Source organism: Oncorhynchus nerka, unplaced genomic scaffold (genome assembly GCF_034236695.1).
Source record: "Oncorhynchus nerka isolate Pitt River unplaced genomic scaffold, Oner_Uvic_2.0 unplaced_scaffold_1645, whole genome shotgun sequence".
NCBI lineage: Eukaryota > Metazoa > Chordata > Actinopteri > Salmoniformes > Salmonidae > Oncorhynchus > Oncorhynchus nerka.
The window spans coordinates 59679-79542 of record NW_027039673.1 but is presented as its reverse complement, the minus strand read 5'-3'; the positions used below and the strand labels follow the sequence as shown (position 1 = coordinate 79542).

Sequence of the window (19864 nt, the reverse complement as noted above, 5' to 3'; positions counted from 1 at the left end):
CTAGAGACTATAACACTAGAGACTATAACACCAGAGACTATAACACCAGAGATTATAACACCAGAGACTATAACACCAGAGACTATAACACCAGAGACTATAACACCAGAGACTATAGCACCATACACTATACCACCAGAGACAGGACTACAGAACCAGAGACTATAACACCAGAGACAGGACTAGAGACTATAACACCAGAGACTATAACACCAGAGACTATAACACCAGAGACTATAACACCAGAGACTATAACACCAGAGACTATAACACCAGACATTATAACACCAGAGACTATAACACTAGAGACTATAACACCAGAGACTATAACACCAGAGACTATAACACCAGAGACTATAACACTAGAGACTATAACACCAGAGACTATAACACCAGAGACTATAACACTAGAGACTATAACACCAGAGACTATAGCACCATACACTATAACACCAGAGACTATAACACCATACAATATAACACCAGAGACTATAACACCAGAGACTATAACACCAGAGACTATAGCACCATACAATATAACACCAGAGACTATAACACCAGAGACTATAGCACCATACACTATAACACCAGAGACTATAGCACCATACAATATAACACCAGAGACTATATAACAGAGACTATAACACCAGAGACTATAACACCAGAGACTATAACACCAGAGACAGGACTAGAGACTACTAGAGACTATAGCACCAGAGACTATAACACCAGAGACTATAACACCAGAGACTATAACACCAGAGACAATAACACCAGAGACAATAACACCAGAGACAGGACTAGACTATAACACTAGAGACTATAACACCAGAGACCATAACACCAGAGACTATAACACCAGAGACTATAACACCAGAGACAGGACTAGACTATCCTCACCACGCTCTACACCACTGGCGTCCCAGGGCTCTGTTCACAGGCCCTCTCCTATTCTCGCTATACACCAAGTCACTTGGCTCTGTCATAACCTCACATGGTCTCTCCTATCGTGCTATGCAGACGACACACAATTAATCTTCTCCTTTCCCCCTTCTGATGACCAGGTGGCGAATCGCATCTCTGCATGTCTGGCAGACATATCAGTGTGGATGACGGATCACCACCTCAGCTGAACCTCGGCAAGACGGGCTGCTCTTCCTCCCGGGGAAGGACTGCCCATTTCCATGATCTCGCCATGTGGTTTGACATCCACATGTGTCCTCCTCCCAGAGCGCTAAGAACCTTGGCGTGATCTGGACAACACCCCTGTCGTTCTCAACTAACATCAAGGCGGTGGCCCGTTCTTGTAGGTTCATGCTCTACAGCATCCGCAGAGTGCGACCTGCCTCACACAGGAGCGGCGCAGGGTCTAATCCAGGCACTTGTCATCTCCGTCTGGATTTGCAACTCGCTGTTGGCTGGGCTCCCTGTGTGCCATTAAACCCCTACAACTCATCCAGAACGCCGCAGCCCGTCTGGTGTTCAACCTTCCCAAGTTCTCTCCCCGTCACCGCTCCTCCGCTCTCTCCACTGGCTTCAGTTGAAGGCTCGCATCCGCTACAAGACCATGGTGGTGAGCACCTACGGGCTGTGAGGAACGGCACCTCAGTACCTCCAGGCTCTGATCAGGCCCTACACCCAAACAAGGGCACTGCGTTCATCCACCTCTGGCCCCTGCTCGCCTCCTACCACTGAGGAAGTACAGTTCCCGCGCAGCCCAGTCAAAACTGTTCGCTGCTCTGGCCCGCAGTGTGGAACAAACTCCCTCACGACGCCAGGACAGCGGAGTCAATCACCACCTTCCGGAGACACCTGAAACCCACTCTTTCAGGAATACCTAGGATAGGATAAAGTAATCCTTCTCACCCCCCTTAAAAGATTTAGTGCACTATTGTAAAGTGGCTGTTCCACTGGATGTCTTAAGGTGAACGCACCAATTTGTAAGTCGCTCTGGATAAGAGCGTCTGCTAAATGACTTAAATGTAATGTAAATGTACTATAACACCAGAGACTATAACACCAGAGACAGGACTAGAGAGACTATAACACCAGAGACAGTACTAGAGGACTAGAGACTATAACACCAGAGGACTACAGGACTAGAGACTATAACACCAGAGACTATTACACCAGAGACTATAACACCAGAGACTATAACACCAGAGACTATAACACCAGAGACTATAACACCAGAGACTATAACACCAGAGACAGGACTAGAAGACTAGAGACTATGAACCCTGGTCTCCAGAGGGGAACAGTACATGTTCTTGGAGTATCAACCACAGATTGCACCAGAGACTATAACACCAGAGACTATAACACCAGAGACAGGACTAGAGACTATAACACCAGAGACAGGACTAGAGGACTAGAGACTATAACACCAGAGACTATAACACCAGAGACTATAACACCAGAGAGACTATAACACCAGAGACTATAACACCAGAGACTATTACACCAGAGACTATAACACCAGAGACAGGACTAGAGACTATAACACCAGAGACTATAACACCAGAGACTATAACACCAGAGACAGGACTAGAGGACTAGAGACTATAACACCAGACTATAACACCAGAGACAGGACTAGAGGACTAGGATACTATGAACCCTGGTCTCCCAGAGGGACGGTACATGTTCATGGAGCCACTTCAACACAACACTAGAGACTATAACACCCAGAGACAGGACTAGAGACTATAACACCAGAGACTATAACACCAGAGACTATAACACCAGAGACAGGACTAGAGACTATAACACCAGAGACAGGACTAGAGACTATAACACCAGAGACTCAACACCAGAGACAGGACTAGAGACTATAACACCAGAGACAGGACTAGAGACTATAACACCAGAGACTATAACACCAGAGACAGGACTAGAGACTATAACACCAGAGACTATAACACCAGAGACTATAACACCAGAGACTATAACACCAGAGACTATAACACCAGACTATAACACCAGAGACAGGACTAGGACTATAACACCAGAGACTATAACTGCCAGAGACTATAACACCAGACTATAACACCAGAGACAGGACTAGAGACTATAACACCAGAGACGATAACACCAGAGACTATAACACGGAGACTATAACACAGAGACTATAACACCAGAGGCGATAACACCAGATGCTATAACACCAGAGACAGGACTAGAGACTATAACACCAGAGATGACAACACCAGAGACTATAACACCATAACACCAGAACTATAACACCAGAGACTATAACACCAGACTATAACACAGAGACTATAACACCAGAAGTAACACCAGATACTATAACACCAGATGCTATAACACCAGAGACTATAACACCAGAGACTATAGCACCATACACTATAACACCAGAGACTATAACACCAGAGACAGGACTAGAGACTATAACTTTCCAGAGACTATAACACCAGAGACTATAACACCAGAGACTATAACACCAGAGACAGGACTAGAGACTATAACACCAGAGACTATAACACCAGAGACAGGATTTAGAGACTATAACACCAGAGACTATAACTTTCCAGAACTACAGCACCAGAGACTATAACACAGAGACTACAGCACCAGAGACTATAACACCAGAGACTACAGCACCAGAGACTACAGCACCAGAGACAGGACTACAGCACCAGAGACTATAACACCAGAACTATAACACCAGAGACTATAACACCAGAGACTATAACACCAGAGACTACAGCACCAGAGACTACAGCACCAGAACTACAACACCAGAGACTACAGCACCAGAGACTACAGCACCAGAGACAGGACTACAGCACCAGAGACTACAGCACCAGAGACTACATCACCAGAGACTACAGCACCAGAGACAGGGCTCCAGCACAGAGACTACAGCACCAGAGACAGGACTACAGCACCAGAGACAGGACTACGGCACCAGAGACAGGACTACAGCACCAGAGACAGGACTACAGGACCAGAGACAGGACTACAGCTCCAGAGACTACAGCACCAGAGACTACAGCACCAGAGACATGACTACAGCACCAGAGACTACAGCACCAGAGACAGGACTACAGAACCAGAGACTACAGCACCAGAGACAGGACTACAGCACCAGAGACAGGGCTACAGAACCAGAGACTACAGCACCAGAGACAGGACTACAGAACCAGAGACTACAGCACCAGAGACAGGACTACAGCACCAGAGACTACAGCACCAGAGACTACAGCACCAGAGACAGGGACTACAGAACCAGAGACTATAACACCAGAACTACAGCACCAGAGACTATTACACCATACAATATAACACCAGACTATAACACCAGAGACTATAACACCAGAGACTATAGCACCATACACTATACCACCAGAGACAGGACTACAGAACCAGAGACTATAACACCAGAGACAGGACTACAGAACCAGAGACTATAACACCAGAGACAGGACTAGAGACTATAACACTAGAGACTATAACACCAGAGACTATAACACCAGAGACTATAACACCATACAATATAACACCAGAGACTATAACACCAGAGACTATAACACCAGAGACTATAGCACCATACACTATACCACCAGAGACAGGACTACAGAACCAGAGACTATAACACCAGAGACAGGACTAGAGACTATAACACTAGAGACTATAACACCAGAGACTATAACACCAGAGATTATAACACCAGAGACTATAACACCAGAGACTATAACACCAGAGACTATAACACCAGAGACTATAGCACCATACACTATACCACCAGAGACAGGACTACAGAACCAGAGACTATAACACCAGAGACAGGACTAGAGACTATAACACCAGAGACTATAACACCAGAGACTATAACACAGAGACTATAACACCAGAGACTATAACACCAGAGACTATAACACCAGACATTATAACACCAGACATTTATAACACTAGAGACTATAACACCAGAGACTATAACACCAGAGACTATAACACCAGAGACTATAACACTAGAGACTATAACACCAGAGACTATAACACCAGAGACTATAACACTAGAGACTATAACACCAGAGACTATAGCACCATACACTATAACACCAGAGACTATAACACCATACAATATAACACCAGAGACTATAACACCAGAGACTATAACACCAGAGACTATAGCACCATACAATATAACACCAGAGACTATAACACCAGAGACTATAGCACCATACACTATAACACCAGAGACTATAGCACCATACAATATAGCACCAGAGACTATAACAGAGACTATAACACCAGAGACTATAACACCAGAACTATAACACCAGAGACAGGACTAGAGACTACTAGAGACTATAGCACCAGAGACTATAACACCAGAGACTATAACACCAGAGACTATAACAACAGAGACAATAACACCAGAGACAATAACACCAGAGACAGGACTAGACTATAACACTAGAGACTATAACACCAGAGACCATAACACCAGAGACTATAACACCAGAGACTATAACACCAGAGACAGGACTAGAGACTATCCTCACCACAGCGCTCTCACCACTGGCGTCCCCAGGGCTCTGTTCTAGGCCCTCTCCTATTCTCGCTATACACCAAGTCACTTGGCTCTGTCATAACCTCACATGGTCTCTCCTATCATTGCTATGCAGACGACACACAATTAATCTTCTCCTTTCCCCTTCTGATGACCAGGTGGCGAATCGCATCTCTGCATGTCTGGCAGACATATCAGTGTGGATGACGGATCACCACCTCAAAGCTGAATTTCCTCGGCAAGACGGAGCTGCTCTTCCTCCCGGGGAAGGACTGCCCATTCCATGATCTCGCCATCATGGTTGACAACTCCATTGTGTCCTCCTCCCAGAGCGCTAAGAACCTTGGCGTGATCCTGGACAACACCCTGTCGTTCTCAACTAACATCAAAGGCGGTGGCCCGTTCTTGTAGGTTCATGCTCTACAACATCCGCAGAAGTACGACCCTGCCTCACACAGGAAGCGGCGCAGGTCCTAATCCAGGCACTTGTCATCTCCCGTCTGGATTACTGCAACTCGCTGTTGGCTGGGCTCCCCTGCCTGTGCCATTAAACCCCTACAACTCATCCAGAACGCCGCAGCCCGTCTGGTGTTCAACCTTCCCAAGTTCTCTCACGTCACCCGCTCCTCCGCTCTCCACTGGCTTCCAGTTGAAGCTCGCATCCGCTACAAGACCATGGTGCTTGCCTACGGAGCTGTGAGGGGAACGGCACCTCAGTACCTCCAGGCTCTGATCAGGCCCTACACCCAAACAAGGGCACTGCGTTCATCCACCTCTGGCCTGCTCGCCTCCCTACCACTGAGGAAGTACAGTTCCGCGCAGCCCAGTCAAAACTGTTCGCTGCTCTGGCCCCGCAATGGTGGAACAAACTCCCTCACGACGCCAGGACAGCGGAGTCAATCACCACCTTCCGAGACACCTGAAACCCACCTCTTTCAGGAATACCTAGGATAGGATAAAGTAATCCTTCTCACCCCCCTTAAAAAGATTTAGATGCACTATTGTAAAGTGGCTGTTCCACTGGATGTCTTAAGGTGAACGCACCAATTTGTAAGTCGCTCTGGATAGAGCGTCTGCTAAATGACTTAAATGTAATGTAAATGTACTATAACACCAGAGACTATAACACCAGAGACAGGACTAGAGACTATAACACCAGAGACAGTACTAGAGGACTAGAGACTATAACACCAGAGAGGACTACAGGACTAGAGACTATAACACCAGAGACTATTACACCAGAGACTATAACACCAGAGACTATAACACCCAGAGACTATAACACCAGAGACTATAACACCAGAGACTATAACACCAGAGACAGGACTAGAAGACTAGAGACTATGAACCCTGGTCTCCAGAGGGGAACAGTACATGTTCCTTGGAGCCACTCAACACAGATTAACACCAGAGACTATAACACCAGAGACTATAACACCAGAGACAGGACTAGAGACTATAACACCAGAGACAGGACTAGAGGACTAGAGACTATAACACCAGAGACTATAACACCAGAGACTATAACACCAGAGACTATAACACCAGAGACTATAACACCAGAGACTATTACACCAGAGACTATAACACCAGAGACAGGACTAGAGACTATAACACCAGAGACTATAACACCAGAGACTATAACACCAGAGACAGGACTAGAGGACTAGAGACTATAACACCAGACTATAACACCAGAGACAGGACTAGAGGACTAGATACTATGAACCCTGGTCTCCAGAGGGGAACCAGTACATGTTCATGGAGCCACTTCAACACAGATTAACACTAGAGACTATAACACCAGAGACAGGACTAGAGACTATAACACCAGAGACTATAACACCAGAGACTATAACACCAGAGACAGGACTAGAGACTATAACACCAGAGACAGGACTAGAGACTATAACACCAGAGACTATAACACCAGAGACAGGACTAGAGACTATAACACCAGAGACAGGACTAGAGACTATAACACCAGAGACTATAACACCAGAGACAGGACTAGAGACTATAACACCAGAGACTATAACACCAGAGACTATAACACCAGAGACTATAACACCAGAGACTATAACACCAGACTATAACACCAGAGACAGGACTAGAGACTATAACACCAGAGACTATAACACCAGAGACTATAACACCAGACTATAACACCAGAGACAGGACTAGAGACTATAACACCAGAGACGATAACACCAGAGACTATAACACCGGAGACTATAACACCAGAGACTATAACACCAGAGACGATAACACCAGATACTATAACACCAGAGACAGGACTAGAACTATAACACCAGAGATGACAACCAGAGACTATAACACCATAACACCAGAGACTATAACACCAGAGACTATAACACCAGACTATAACACCAGAGACTATAACACCAGAGACGATAACACCAGATACTATAACACCAGATACTATAACACAGAGACTATAACACCAGAGACTATAGCACCATACACTATAACACCAGAGACTATAACACCAGAGACAGGACTAGAGACTATAACACCAGAGACTATAACACCAGAGACTATAACACCAGAGACTATAACACCAGAGACAGGACTAGAGACTATAACACCAGAGACTATAACACCAGAGACAGGACTAGAGACTATAACACCAGAGACTATAACACCAGAGACTACAGCACCAGAGACTATAACACCAGAGACTACAGCACCAGAGACTATAACACCAGAGACTACAGCACCAGAGACTACAGCACCAGAGACAGGACTACAGCACCAGAGACTATAACACCAGAGACTATAACACCAGAGACTATAACACCAGAGACTATAACACCAGAGACTACAGCACCAGAGACTACAGCACCAGAGACTACAACACCAGAGACTACAGCACCAGAGACTACAGCACCAGAGACAGGACTACAGCACCAGAGACTACAGCACCAGACTACATCAGAGACTGCAGCACAGAGACAGGGCTCCAGCACCACTACAGCACCAGAGACAGGACTACAGAGACAGGACTCGGCACCAGAGACAGGACTACAGCACCAGAGACAGGACTACAGGACCAGAGACAGGACTACAGCTCCAGACTACAGCACCAGAGACTACAGCACCAGAGACATGACTAGCACCAGAGACTACAGCACCAGAGACAGGACTACAGAACCAGAGACTACAGCACCAGAGACAGGACTACAGCACCAACAGGGCAGACCAGACTACAGCACCAGAGACAGGACTACAGAACCAGAGACTGCAGCACCAGACAGGACTACAGCACCAGAGACTACAGCACCAGAGACTACAGCACCAGAGACAGGACTACAGAACCAGAGACTATAACACCAGAGACTACAGCACCAGAGACTATTACACCATACAATATAACACCAGAGACTATAACACCAGAGACTATACACACCAGAGACTATAGCACCATACACTATACCACCAGAGACAGGACTACAGAACCAGAGACTATAACACCAGAGACAGGACTACAGAACCAGAGACTATAACACCAGAGACAGGACTAGAGACTATAACACTAGAGACTATAACACCAGAGACTATAACACCAGAGACTATAACACCATACAATATAACACCAGAGACTATAACACCAGAGACTATAACACCAGAGACTATAGCACCATACACTATACCACCAGAGACAGGACTACAGAACCAGAGACTATAACACCAGAGACAGGACTAGAGACTATAACACTAGAGACTATAACACCAGAGACTATAACACCAGAGATTATAACACCAGAGACTATAACACCAGAGACTATAACACCAGAGACTATAACACCAGAGACTATAGCACCATACACTATACCACCAGAGACAGGACTACAGAACCAGAGACTATAACACCAGAGACAGGACTAGAGACTATAACACCAGAGACTATAACACCAGAGACTATAACACCAGAGACTATAACACCAGAGACTATAACACCAGAGACTATAACACCAGAGACTATAACACCAGAGATTATAACACCAGAGACTATAACACCAGAGACTATAACACCAGAGACTATAACACCAGAGACTATAACACTAGAGACTATAACACCAGAGACTATAACACCAGAGACTATAACACTAGAGACTATAACACCAGAGACTATAGCACCATACACTATAACACCAGAGACTATAACACCATACAATATAACACCAGAGACTATAACACCAGAGACTATAGCACCATACAATATAACACCAGAGACTATAACACCAGAGACTATAGCACCATACACTATAACACCAGAGACTATAACAGACAATATAACACCAGAGACTATAATAACAGAGACTATAACACCAGAGACCAGGACTAGACTATAACACAGAGACTATAGCACCAGAGACTATAACACCAGAGACTATAACACCAGAGACAATAACACCAGAGACAGGACTAGACTATAACACTAGAGACTATAACACCAGAGACCATAACACCAGAGACTATAACACCAGAGACTATAACACCAGAGACAGGACTAGAGACTATCCTCACCACGCGCTCTCACCACTGGCGTCCCCAGGGCTCTGTTCTAGGCCCTCTCCTATTCTCGCTATACACCAAGTCACTTGGCTCTGTCATAACCTCACATGGTCTCTCCTATCATTGCTATGCAGACGACACACAATTAATCTTCTCCTTTCCCCTTCTGATGACCAGGTGGCGGAATCGCATCTCTGCATGTCTGGCAGACATATCAGTGTGGATGACGGATCACCACCTCAAGCTGAACCTCGGCAAGACGGAGCTGCTCTTCCTCCCGGGAAGGACTGCCCATTCCATGATCTCGCCATCATGGTTGACAACTCCATTGTGTCCTCCTCCCAGAGCGCTAAGAACCTTGGCGTGATCCTGGACAACACCCTGTCGTTCTCAACTAACATCAAGGCGGTGGCCCGTTCTTGTAGGTTCATGCTCCTACAACATCCGCAGAGTGCGACCCTGCCTCACACAGGAAGCGGCGCAGGTCCTAATCCAGGCACTTGTCATCTCCCGTCTGGATTACTGCAACTCGCTGTTGGCTGGGCTCCCCTGCCTGTGCCATTAAACCCCTACAACTCATCCAGAACGCCGAGTCCGTCTGGTGTTCAACCTTCCCAAGTTCTCTCACGTCACCCCGCTCCTCCGCTCTCTCCACTGGCTTCCAGTTGAAGCTCGCATCCGCTACAAGACCATGGTGCTTGCCTACGGAGCTGTGAGGGGAACGGCACCTCAGTACCTCCAGGCTCTGATCAGGCCCTACACCCAAACAAGGGCACTGCGTTCATCCACCTCTGGCCTGCTCGCCTCCCTACCACTGAGGAAGTACAGTTCCCGCGCAGCCCAGTCAAAACTGTTCGCTGCTCTGGCCCCCAATGGTGGAACAAACTCCCTCACGACGCCAGGACAGCGGAGTCAATCACCACCTTCCGGAGACACCTGAAACCCCACCTCTTTCAGGAATACCTAGGATAGGATAAAGTAATCCTTCTCACCCCCCCCTTAAAAGATTTAGATGCACTATTGTAAAGTGGCTGTTCCACTGGATGTCTTAAGGTGAACGCACCAATTTGTAAGTCGCTCTGGATAAGAGCGTCTGCTAAATGACTTAAATGTAATGTAAATGTACTATAACACCAGAGACTATAACACCAGAGACAGGACTAGAGACTATAACACCAGAGACAGTACTAGAGGACTAGAGACTATAACACCAGAGGACTACAGGACTAGAGACTATAACACCAGAGACTATTACACCAGAGACTATAAACACCAGAGACTATAACACCAGAGACTATAACACCAGAGACTATAACACCAGAGACTATAACACCAGAGACAGGACTAGAAGACTAGAGACTATGAACCCTGGTCTCCAGAGGGGAACAGTACATGTTCATGGAGCCACTCCAACACAGATTAACACCAGAGACTATAACACCAGAGACTATAACACCAGAGACAGGACTAGAGACTATAACACCAGAGACAGGACTAGAGGACTAGAGACTATAACACCAGAGACTATAACACCAGAGACTATAAACACCAGACTATAACACCAGAGACTATAACACCAGAGACTATTACACCAGAGACTATAACACCAGAGACAGGACTAGAGACTATAACACCAGAGACTATAACACCAGAGACTATAACACCAGAGACAGGACTAGAGGACTAGAGACTATAACACCAGACTATAACACCAGAGACAGGACTAGAGGACTAGATACTATGAACCCTGGTCTCCAGAGGGGAACGGTACATGTTCATGGAGCCACTTCAACACAGATTAACACTAGAGACTATAACACCAGAGACAGGACTAGAGACTATAACACCAGAGACTATAACACCAGAGACTATAACACCAGAGACAGGACTAGAGACTATAACACCAGAGACAGGACTAGAGACTATAACACCAGAGACTATAACACCAGAGACAGGACTAGAGACTATAACACCAGAGACAGGACTAGAGACTATAACACCAGAGACTATAACACCAGAGACAGGACTAGAGACTATAACACCAGAGACTATAACACCAGAGACTATAACACCAGAGACTATAACACCAGAGACTATAACACCAGACTATAACACCAGAGACAGGACTAGAGACTATAACACCAGAGACTATAACACCAGACTATAACACCAGAGGCAGGACTAGAGACTATAACACCAGAGACGATAACACCAGAGACTATAACACCATACACTATAACACCGGAGACTATAACACCAGAGACTATAACACCAGAGACTATAACACCAGAGACGATAACACCAGATACTATAACACCAGAGACAGGACTAGAGACTATAACACCAGAGATGACAACACCAGAGACTATAACACCATAACACCAGAGACTATAACACCAGAGACTATAACACCAGACTATAACACCAGAGACTATAACACCAGAGACGATAACACCAGATACTATAACACCAGATACTATAACACCAGAGACTATAACACCAGAGACTATAGCACCATACACTATAACACCAGAGACTATAACACCAGAGACAGGACTAGAGACTATAACACCAGAGACTATAACACCAGAGACTATAACACCAGAGACTATAACACCAGAGACAGGACTAGAGACTATAACACTAGAGACTATAACACCAGAGACAGGACTAGAGACTATAACACCAGAGACTATAACACCAGAGACTATAGCACCAGAGACTATAATACCAGAGACTATAACACCAGAGACAGGACTAGAGACTATAACACTAGAGACTATAACACCAGAGACTATAACACCAGAGACAGGACTAGAGACTATAACACCAGAGACAGGACTAGAGACAGGACTATAACACCAGAGACTATAACACTAGAGACTATATCACCAGAGACAGGACTAGAGACTATAACACCAGAGACTATAACACCAGAGACTATAACACTAGAGACTATAACACCAGAGACTATAACACTAGAGACTATAACACCAGAGACTATAACACCAGAGACAGGACTAGAGACTATAACACCAGAAACTATAACACCAGAGACAGGACTAGAGACTATAACACCAGAGACTATAGCACCAGAGACTATAATACCAGAGACTATAACACCAGAGACAGTACATCGTTTCTTACAAAAGTCTATTTTTTTTTTTTTAAAGTACAATACTTTAAGGACGTTTGAATGACAGTTCATCTTTGATGCTGGAAAAAAAAGAGTGTGAATCAGAAAGAAAACAGGAACAAAAAGAAAGATATTATCTCCTGTAATAGAAAATTCCCCTTTTCAAAATATGTCACAAATAGGTGTAACAAACTGCTATGTGCTTTGTGGAAAAAATGTCAGGTTGAAAGCAGGCATCACAGCGGGATAAAAGGTAGAGGAAAGGAACGATCCCTGCTGCTGCCTCGCTCTCCCATCAAGGTGCATGAATTCAGGAGCAAAGTGAAGTAGAGACACTTCTTTATTAGGACAGGACTCCTAACTGTACCTTGTAGGGAGAAGACTTGGTAAAGGACAGGACTGTACCTTGTAGGGAGAAGACTATTGGTAAAGGACAGGACTCCTAACTGTACCTTGTAGGGAGAAGACTATTGGTAGAGGACAGGACTGTACCTTGTAGGGAGAAGACTATTGGTAAAGGACAGGACTCCTAACTGTACCTTGTAGGAGAAGACTATTGGTAGAGGACAGGACTGTACCTTGTAGGAGAAGACTATTGCAAAGGACAGGACTGTACCTTGTAGGGAGAAGACTATTGGTAAAGGACAGGACTGTACCTTGTAGGGAGAAGACTATTGGTAAAGGACAGGACTGTACCTTGTAGGGAGAAGACTATTGGTAAAGGACAGGACTGTACCTTGTAGGGAGAAGACTATTGGTAAAGGACAGGACTGTACCTTGTAGGGAGAAGACTTGGTAAAGGACAGGACTGTACCTTGTAGGGAGAAGACTATTGGTAGAGGACAGGACTGTACCTTGTAGGGAGAAGACTTGGTAAAGGACAGGACTGTACCTTGTAGGGAGAAGACTATTGGTAAAGGACAGGACTGTACCTTGTAGGGAGAAGACTTGGTAAAGGACAGGACTGTACCTTGTAGGGAGAAGACTATTGGTAAAGGACAGGACTGTACCTTGTAGGGAGAAGACTATTGGTAAAGGACAGGACTCCTAACTGTACCTTGTAGGGAGAAGCTCCCCATCTTGGACTCCAGGAAGTCGAACAGAGTGCTGGGTCCTGACGGTCTTCCTCCTGCTCCCTCCTCCTCATCCTCACCCCCAAACCTACTGGACCGACCCCGACCCCGGCCACGACCCCTTCCTCTGTCTGCTGCATGGAGGAAACAGACGCAGCAGAAAAGTCACATTATCAATGGGATTCTATAGTTATTACGTAGTCGTAGGTCATGTAGTAGGCTGACCTCTGGGTGGGGGGGATTCTATAGTTATTACGTAGTCGTAGGTCATGTAGTAGGCTGACCTCTGGGTGGGGGGGGATTCTATAGTTATTACGTAGTCGTAGGTCATGTAGTAGGCTGACCTCTGGGTGGGGGGGATTCTATAGTTATTACGTAGTCGTAGGTCATGTAGTAGGCTGACCTCTGGGTGGGGGGATTCTATAGTTATTACGTAGTCGTAGGTCATGTAGTAGGCTGACCTCTGGGTGGGGGGATTCTATAGTTATTACGTAGTCGTAGGTCATGTGTAGGCTGACCTCTGGGTGGGGGATTCTATAGTTATTACGTAGTCGTAGGTCATGTAGTAGGCTGACCTCTGGGTGGGGGATTCTATAGTTATTACGAGTCGTAGGTCATGTAGTAGGCTGACCTCTGGGTGGGGGGATTTATAGTTATTACGTAGTCGTAGGTCATGTAGTAGGCTGACCTCTGGGTGGGGGATTCTATAGTTATTACGTAGTCGTAGGTCATGTAGTAGGCTGACCTCTGGGTGGGGGATTCTATAGTTATTACGTAGTCGTAGGTCATGTAGTAGGCTGACCTCTGGGTGGGGGGATTCTATAGTTATTACGTAGTCGTAGGTCATGTGTAGAGGCTGACCTCTGGGTGGGGGGCTTACCTCTGGGTGGGGGGATTCTATAGTTATTACGTAGTCGTAGGTCATGTAGTAGGCTGACCTCTGGGTGGGGGGACTATAGTTATTACGTAGTCGTAGGTCATGTAGTAGGCTGACCTCTGGGTGGGGGGGATTCTATAGTTATTTACGTAGTCTAGGTCATGTAGTAGGCTGACCTCTGGGTGGGGGGATTCTATAGTTATTACGTAGTCGTAGGTCATGTAGTAGGCTGACCTCTGGGTGGGGGGATTCTATAGTTATTACGTAGTCGAGGTCATGTAGGGCTGACCTCTGGGTGGGGGCTTACCTCTGGGTGGGGGGGCTTACCTCTGGGTGGGGGCTTACCTCTGGGTGGGGGGCTTACCTCCTGGGTGGGGGGGGCTTACCTCTGGGTGGGGGGCTTACCTCTGGGTGGGGGGGGCTACCCTGGGTGGGGGGCCACCTCTGGGTGGGGGGGCCACCTCTGGGTGGGGGTCTGCTGGGTTCCTCGGGGGTGGGGGGTTTGAAGGTCCCCGTCAGTAGACTGTTGAGAGCCACCTCCATGTTGTTGTTGTTGTCCATCAGGGCCTGACGAGCATCTTCCTTATCAAACCCCATCTCCATAATGTCCCTTAGGGCCCGCCATCCACCTAGAGGGAGGGGGTGGAGGGGGATGGGGATGGGGAGGGGGATAGGAGGGATGGGAGGAGGGATGGGAGGGGGGGATGGAGGGAGGGGGGTGGAGGGATGGGGAGGGGGATGGAGGGAGGGGGAGGGGGTGGAGGGATGGGGAGGGGGGGAGGGGGGGGTGGAGGGATGGGGGGGGGATGGAGGGAGGGGGGGTGTGGAGGGATGGGAGGGGGTGGAGGGGGGTGGAGGGAGGCGAGGGGGATGGAGAAATGGGATGAGGGAGGATGGAGAGATGGATGAGGGAGGATGGAGAAATGGGATGAAGGATGGAGAGATGGGATGAGGGATGGAGAGATGGGAGGGGGATGGAGAAATGGGATGAGGGGGGATGGAGAGATGGGATGAGGGAGGATGGAGAGATGGAGAGATGGGATGAGGGATGGAGAGATGGGATGAGGGAGGATGGAGAAATGGGATGAGGGGGGATGGAGAGATGGGATGAGGGGGGATGGAGAGATGGGATGAGGGAGGATGGAGAGATGGGATGAGGGAGGATGGAGAGATGGGATGAGGGAGGATGGAGAGATGGGATGAGGGAGGATGGAGAAATGGGATGAGGGGGAAGGAGAGATGGGATGAGGGAGGATGGAGAGATGGGATGAGGGAGGATGGAGAGATGGGATGAGGGGGATGGAGAGATGGGATGAGGAGGATGGAGAGATGGGATGAGGGGGTGGAGAGATGGGATGAGGGGGATGGAGAGATGGGATGGAGAGATGGGATGAGGGGGATGGAGAGATGGGATGAAGGGGGATAGTAGCAGAGATAAATAATGCAGGGGTGAAGGGAGGAGGGAAAAGGAGAGAAAGAGGAGAAGTTCAAATGGGGGAGGGGAGTTCAAATGGGGGAGGAGAGTTCAAATGGGGAGGAGAGTTCAAATGGGGGAGGAGAGTTCAAATGGGGGAGGGGAGTTCAAATGGGGGAGGGGAGTTCAAATGGGGGGAGAGGAGAGTTCAAAGGGTGGGAGGAGAGTTCAAATGGGGGAGGAGAGTTCAAATGGGGGAGGGGGAGTTCAAATGGGGAGGGGAGTTCAAATGGGGAGGGGGGTTGAAATGGGGGAGGGGGTTGAAATGGGGAGGGGAGTTCAAATGGGGAGGGGAGTTCAAATGGGGAGGCGAGTTCAAATGGGGGAGGCGAGTTCAAATGGGGGAGGGAGTTCAAATGGGGGAGGGAGTTCAAATGGGGAGGAGAGTTCAAATGGGGGAGGAGAGTTCAAATGGGGAGGAGAGTTCAAATGGGGGAGGAGAGTTCAAATGGGGAGGAGAGTTCAAATGGGGGAGGAGAGTTCAAATGGGGGAGGGGAGTTCAAATGGGGGAGGAGAGTTCAAATGGGGAGGAGAGTTCAAATGGGGAGGGGAGTTCAAATGGGGAGGGGAGTTCAAATGGGGGAGGGGAGTTCAAATGGGGAGGAGAGTTCAAATGGGGGAGGGGAGTTCAAATGGGGAGGGGAGTTCAAATGGGGGGAGGGGAGTTCAAATGGGGAGGGAGTTCAAATGGGGGAGGGGAGGAGTGGAGGGGTTAATGAAGACCCGGAGCACAGTTTCAAACACCGTATATAGACATAATATGACATTTGAAATGTCTTTATTCTTTTGGAACTTAGGAGAGGTGACGCACTTCTCTCAATTCAATTTAAGGGGCTTTATCGGCGTGGGAAACATACGTTAACAAGTGAAAGCAAGTGAAATAGATCAACAGAAGTGAAATAAACAACAAACATGAACAGTAAACATTACACTCACAGAAGTTACAAAAGAATAAAGACATTTCAAATGTCATGTATAAATACAGTGCTCTGGTCTTCATTAACCCCCCACACATATTTGAACTTCCCTCTCTCAGGTCTTCATTACCCCCCCATTTGAATTTCCCTCTCTCAGGTCTTCATTAACGCCCCCCCATTTGAATTTCCCTCTCTCAGGTCTTCATTAACCCCCCATTTGAACTTCCCTCTCTCAGGTCTTCATTAACCCCCCATTTGAACTTCCCTCTCTCAGGTCTTCATTAACCCCCCCATTTGAACTCCCCTCTCTCAGGTCTTCATTAACCCCTCCATTTGAACTTCCTCTCTCAGGTCTTCATTAACCCCATAAAACTCCATCCACAGTTCATCACCACTTCTACTGTAGTCTGCTCCAGATTAACAGCCTTTCTATCCTACTGAGACTCCTCAGATTATCTCCTTAATCTGTTACCCTCCCCTCCACCATCCACCTTCTACCCCCCCATCCTCCTGTCCCCCCCATCTACCTGCCCCCCCCTCCCTCCTCTCCCTCCTCTCCCCACTCTCCCCCTCCTCCTCTCCCCACCCCTCCCGTCAAGACGCACTGAGGAGGAAACATAGCCCATGTCCCAATGGCATTCTATTCCCTACTTGCAAAACTAGTGCACTATATAGGAATAGGGTCTAAAGTAGTGCACTATATAGGAATAGGGTCTAAAGTAGTGCACTACAGAGGGAATAGGGTCTAAAGTAGTGCACTACAGAGGGAATAGGGTCTAAAGTAGTGCACTACAGAGGGAATAGGGTCTAAAGTAGTGCACTATAGAGGGAATAGGGTCAAAGTAGTGCACTATATAGGGAATATGGTGCCCTTTGGGAGACAGGCTAATGGGGGAAGGGAGGGGTCTTACTGCAAGCCAAGAGTCTAGATTACACAACTGAATGAAAGACTCGTTATTGTTGAGGCCCAGTCCCACATCTCTGACACCACAGAGGGTCCCCGAGATTATTTCACAATCACACCACAAAGGACCCTAAACCATCATCTGACTCTGACACCAAAACAGCTCAATAGAAACCTGAATCAGAGACATTTCTTACTGCGAGCCAGGAATCTAGATTAAATAAATGAATTAGGCTGACTTGTTGTTGTTGTTGTTGTTGTTGTTGTGAAGCCTAGACAGGTCCAGCCCAAAACCAGAGAGCCAAGGTATATTTTACCAGAATTATTCTCCGGATCACAAAGACCTCAAACATCTTCAATTAAAACTGAAAGGAGCCCGGAGGGGGGGGGGGAGGAGAGACCCACCCGCCTACTGTATTATTGACTGTATGTTTGTTTTAGTCCATGTGTAACTCTGTGTTGTTGTCTGTGTCACATTGTAAATGAGAACTGTTCTCAACTTTGGTTTATCTTGCCTACCTGGTTAAATAAAGGTGTTCTCAACTAGCCTACCTGGTTAAATAAAGGTGTTCTCAACTTGCCTACCTGGTTAAATAAAGGTGTTCTCAACTAGCCTACCTGGTTAAATAAAGGTGAAATAAATAAATAAATAAACAAAGAGCTAAGGGAAACACTGGGTCAAAAGGTCAAAGCCCTCACCAGCTCGCGGTAATTTCCTAGTTCCCGGTAGTTTGGTTGTTCCCGGTAACTCCCGAGCTCTCTGTAGTTTCCTTCTGGACGGCTGGACTCCTCCGTCCTCTCCTCTCGTCTCTGCCGGTACGAGTCCCTGTCTCCTCGGTCTCCTCCTCGTCGGTCTCCTCCTCCTCCTCCTCGGTCTCCTCCTCCTCGTCGGTCCCGACCGCCTGTATTGACGAGGTTCCCGCCAGCATTGCCTCCGCCGCCAAACGTCCGAGTTCCCTTCAGAAGAGGTCAAAAGACACTCAGAGCTGGATTCCTCCCGGGGGCAGACAGACAAAGTCTCTTCCTGGACTAAACAACTGTTTTACAATGGAGAATCTAGACCTGGTCTGTGTCTGGGAAACTGGCCCTTCATATACAACAAGCCAGAAGAAACAACCAAACAACCAACTCACTCAGTGGGACACGGACAGAGTTTAACAGACATGGTGGTCCAGTTACTATAGCTACGACACACACACACACACACACACAGACACAGACATACACACCTCTTTGTTCTTGGCCACCTCAGCGATGGCTGCCAGCCTCTGCTTCTCAAACTCTTCGTTTCGTCAGCCGTCTTCACCACACTGGTGCTGACCAGAGTCTTCCTGGTGTCCAGCTCTCTGGAGTCCACTTCTCATTCCTTACACACTTCTGAGGAGCACAGAGAGACGACCATTT

At 47.2% G+C, this 19864-nt stretch overlaps 1 protein-coding gene across 1 annotated transcript in view; it reads right to left on the bottom strand.

The window, feature by feature from the left end:
• Positions 1–13845: 13845 nt before the first annotated feature.
• LOC115119791 (tudor domain-containing protein 3) overlaps positions 13846–19864 on the bottom strand; it is a 30032-nt gene continuing 24013 nt past the window's right edge. Inside the window, 6 exon segments of the mRNA XM_065015164.1 lie at positions 13846–14421; positions 15626–15793; positions 19135–19417; positions 19690–19751; positions 19754–19822; positions 19825–19837. Of these exon segments, the coding sequence (XP_064871236.1) occupies positions 14240–14421; positions 15626–15793; positions 19135–19417; positions 19690–19751; positions 19754–19822; positions 19825–19837 (777 nt within the window). The 3' untranslated portion in view covers positions 13846–14239.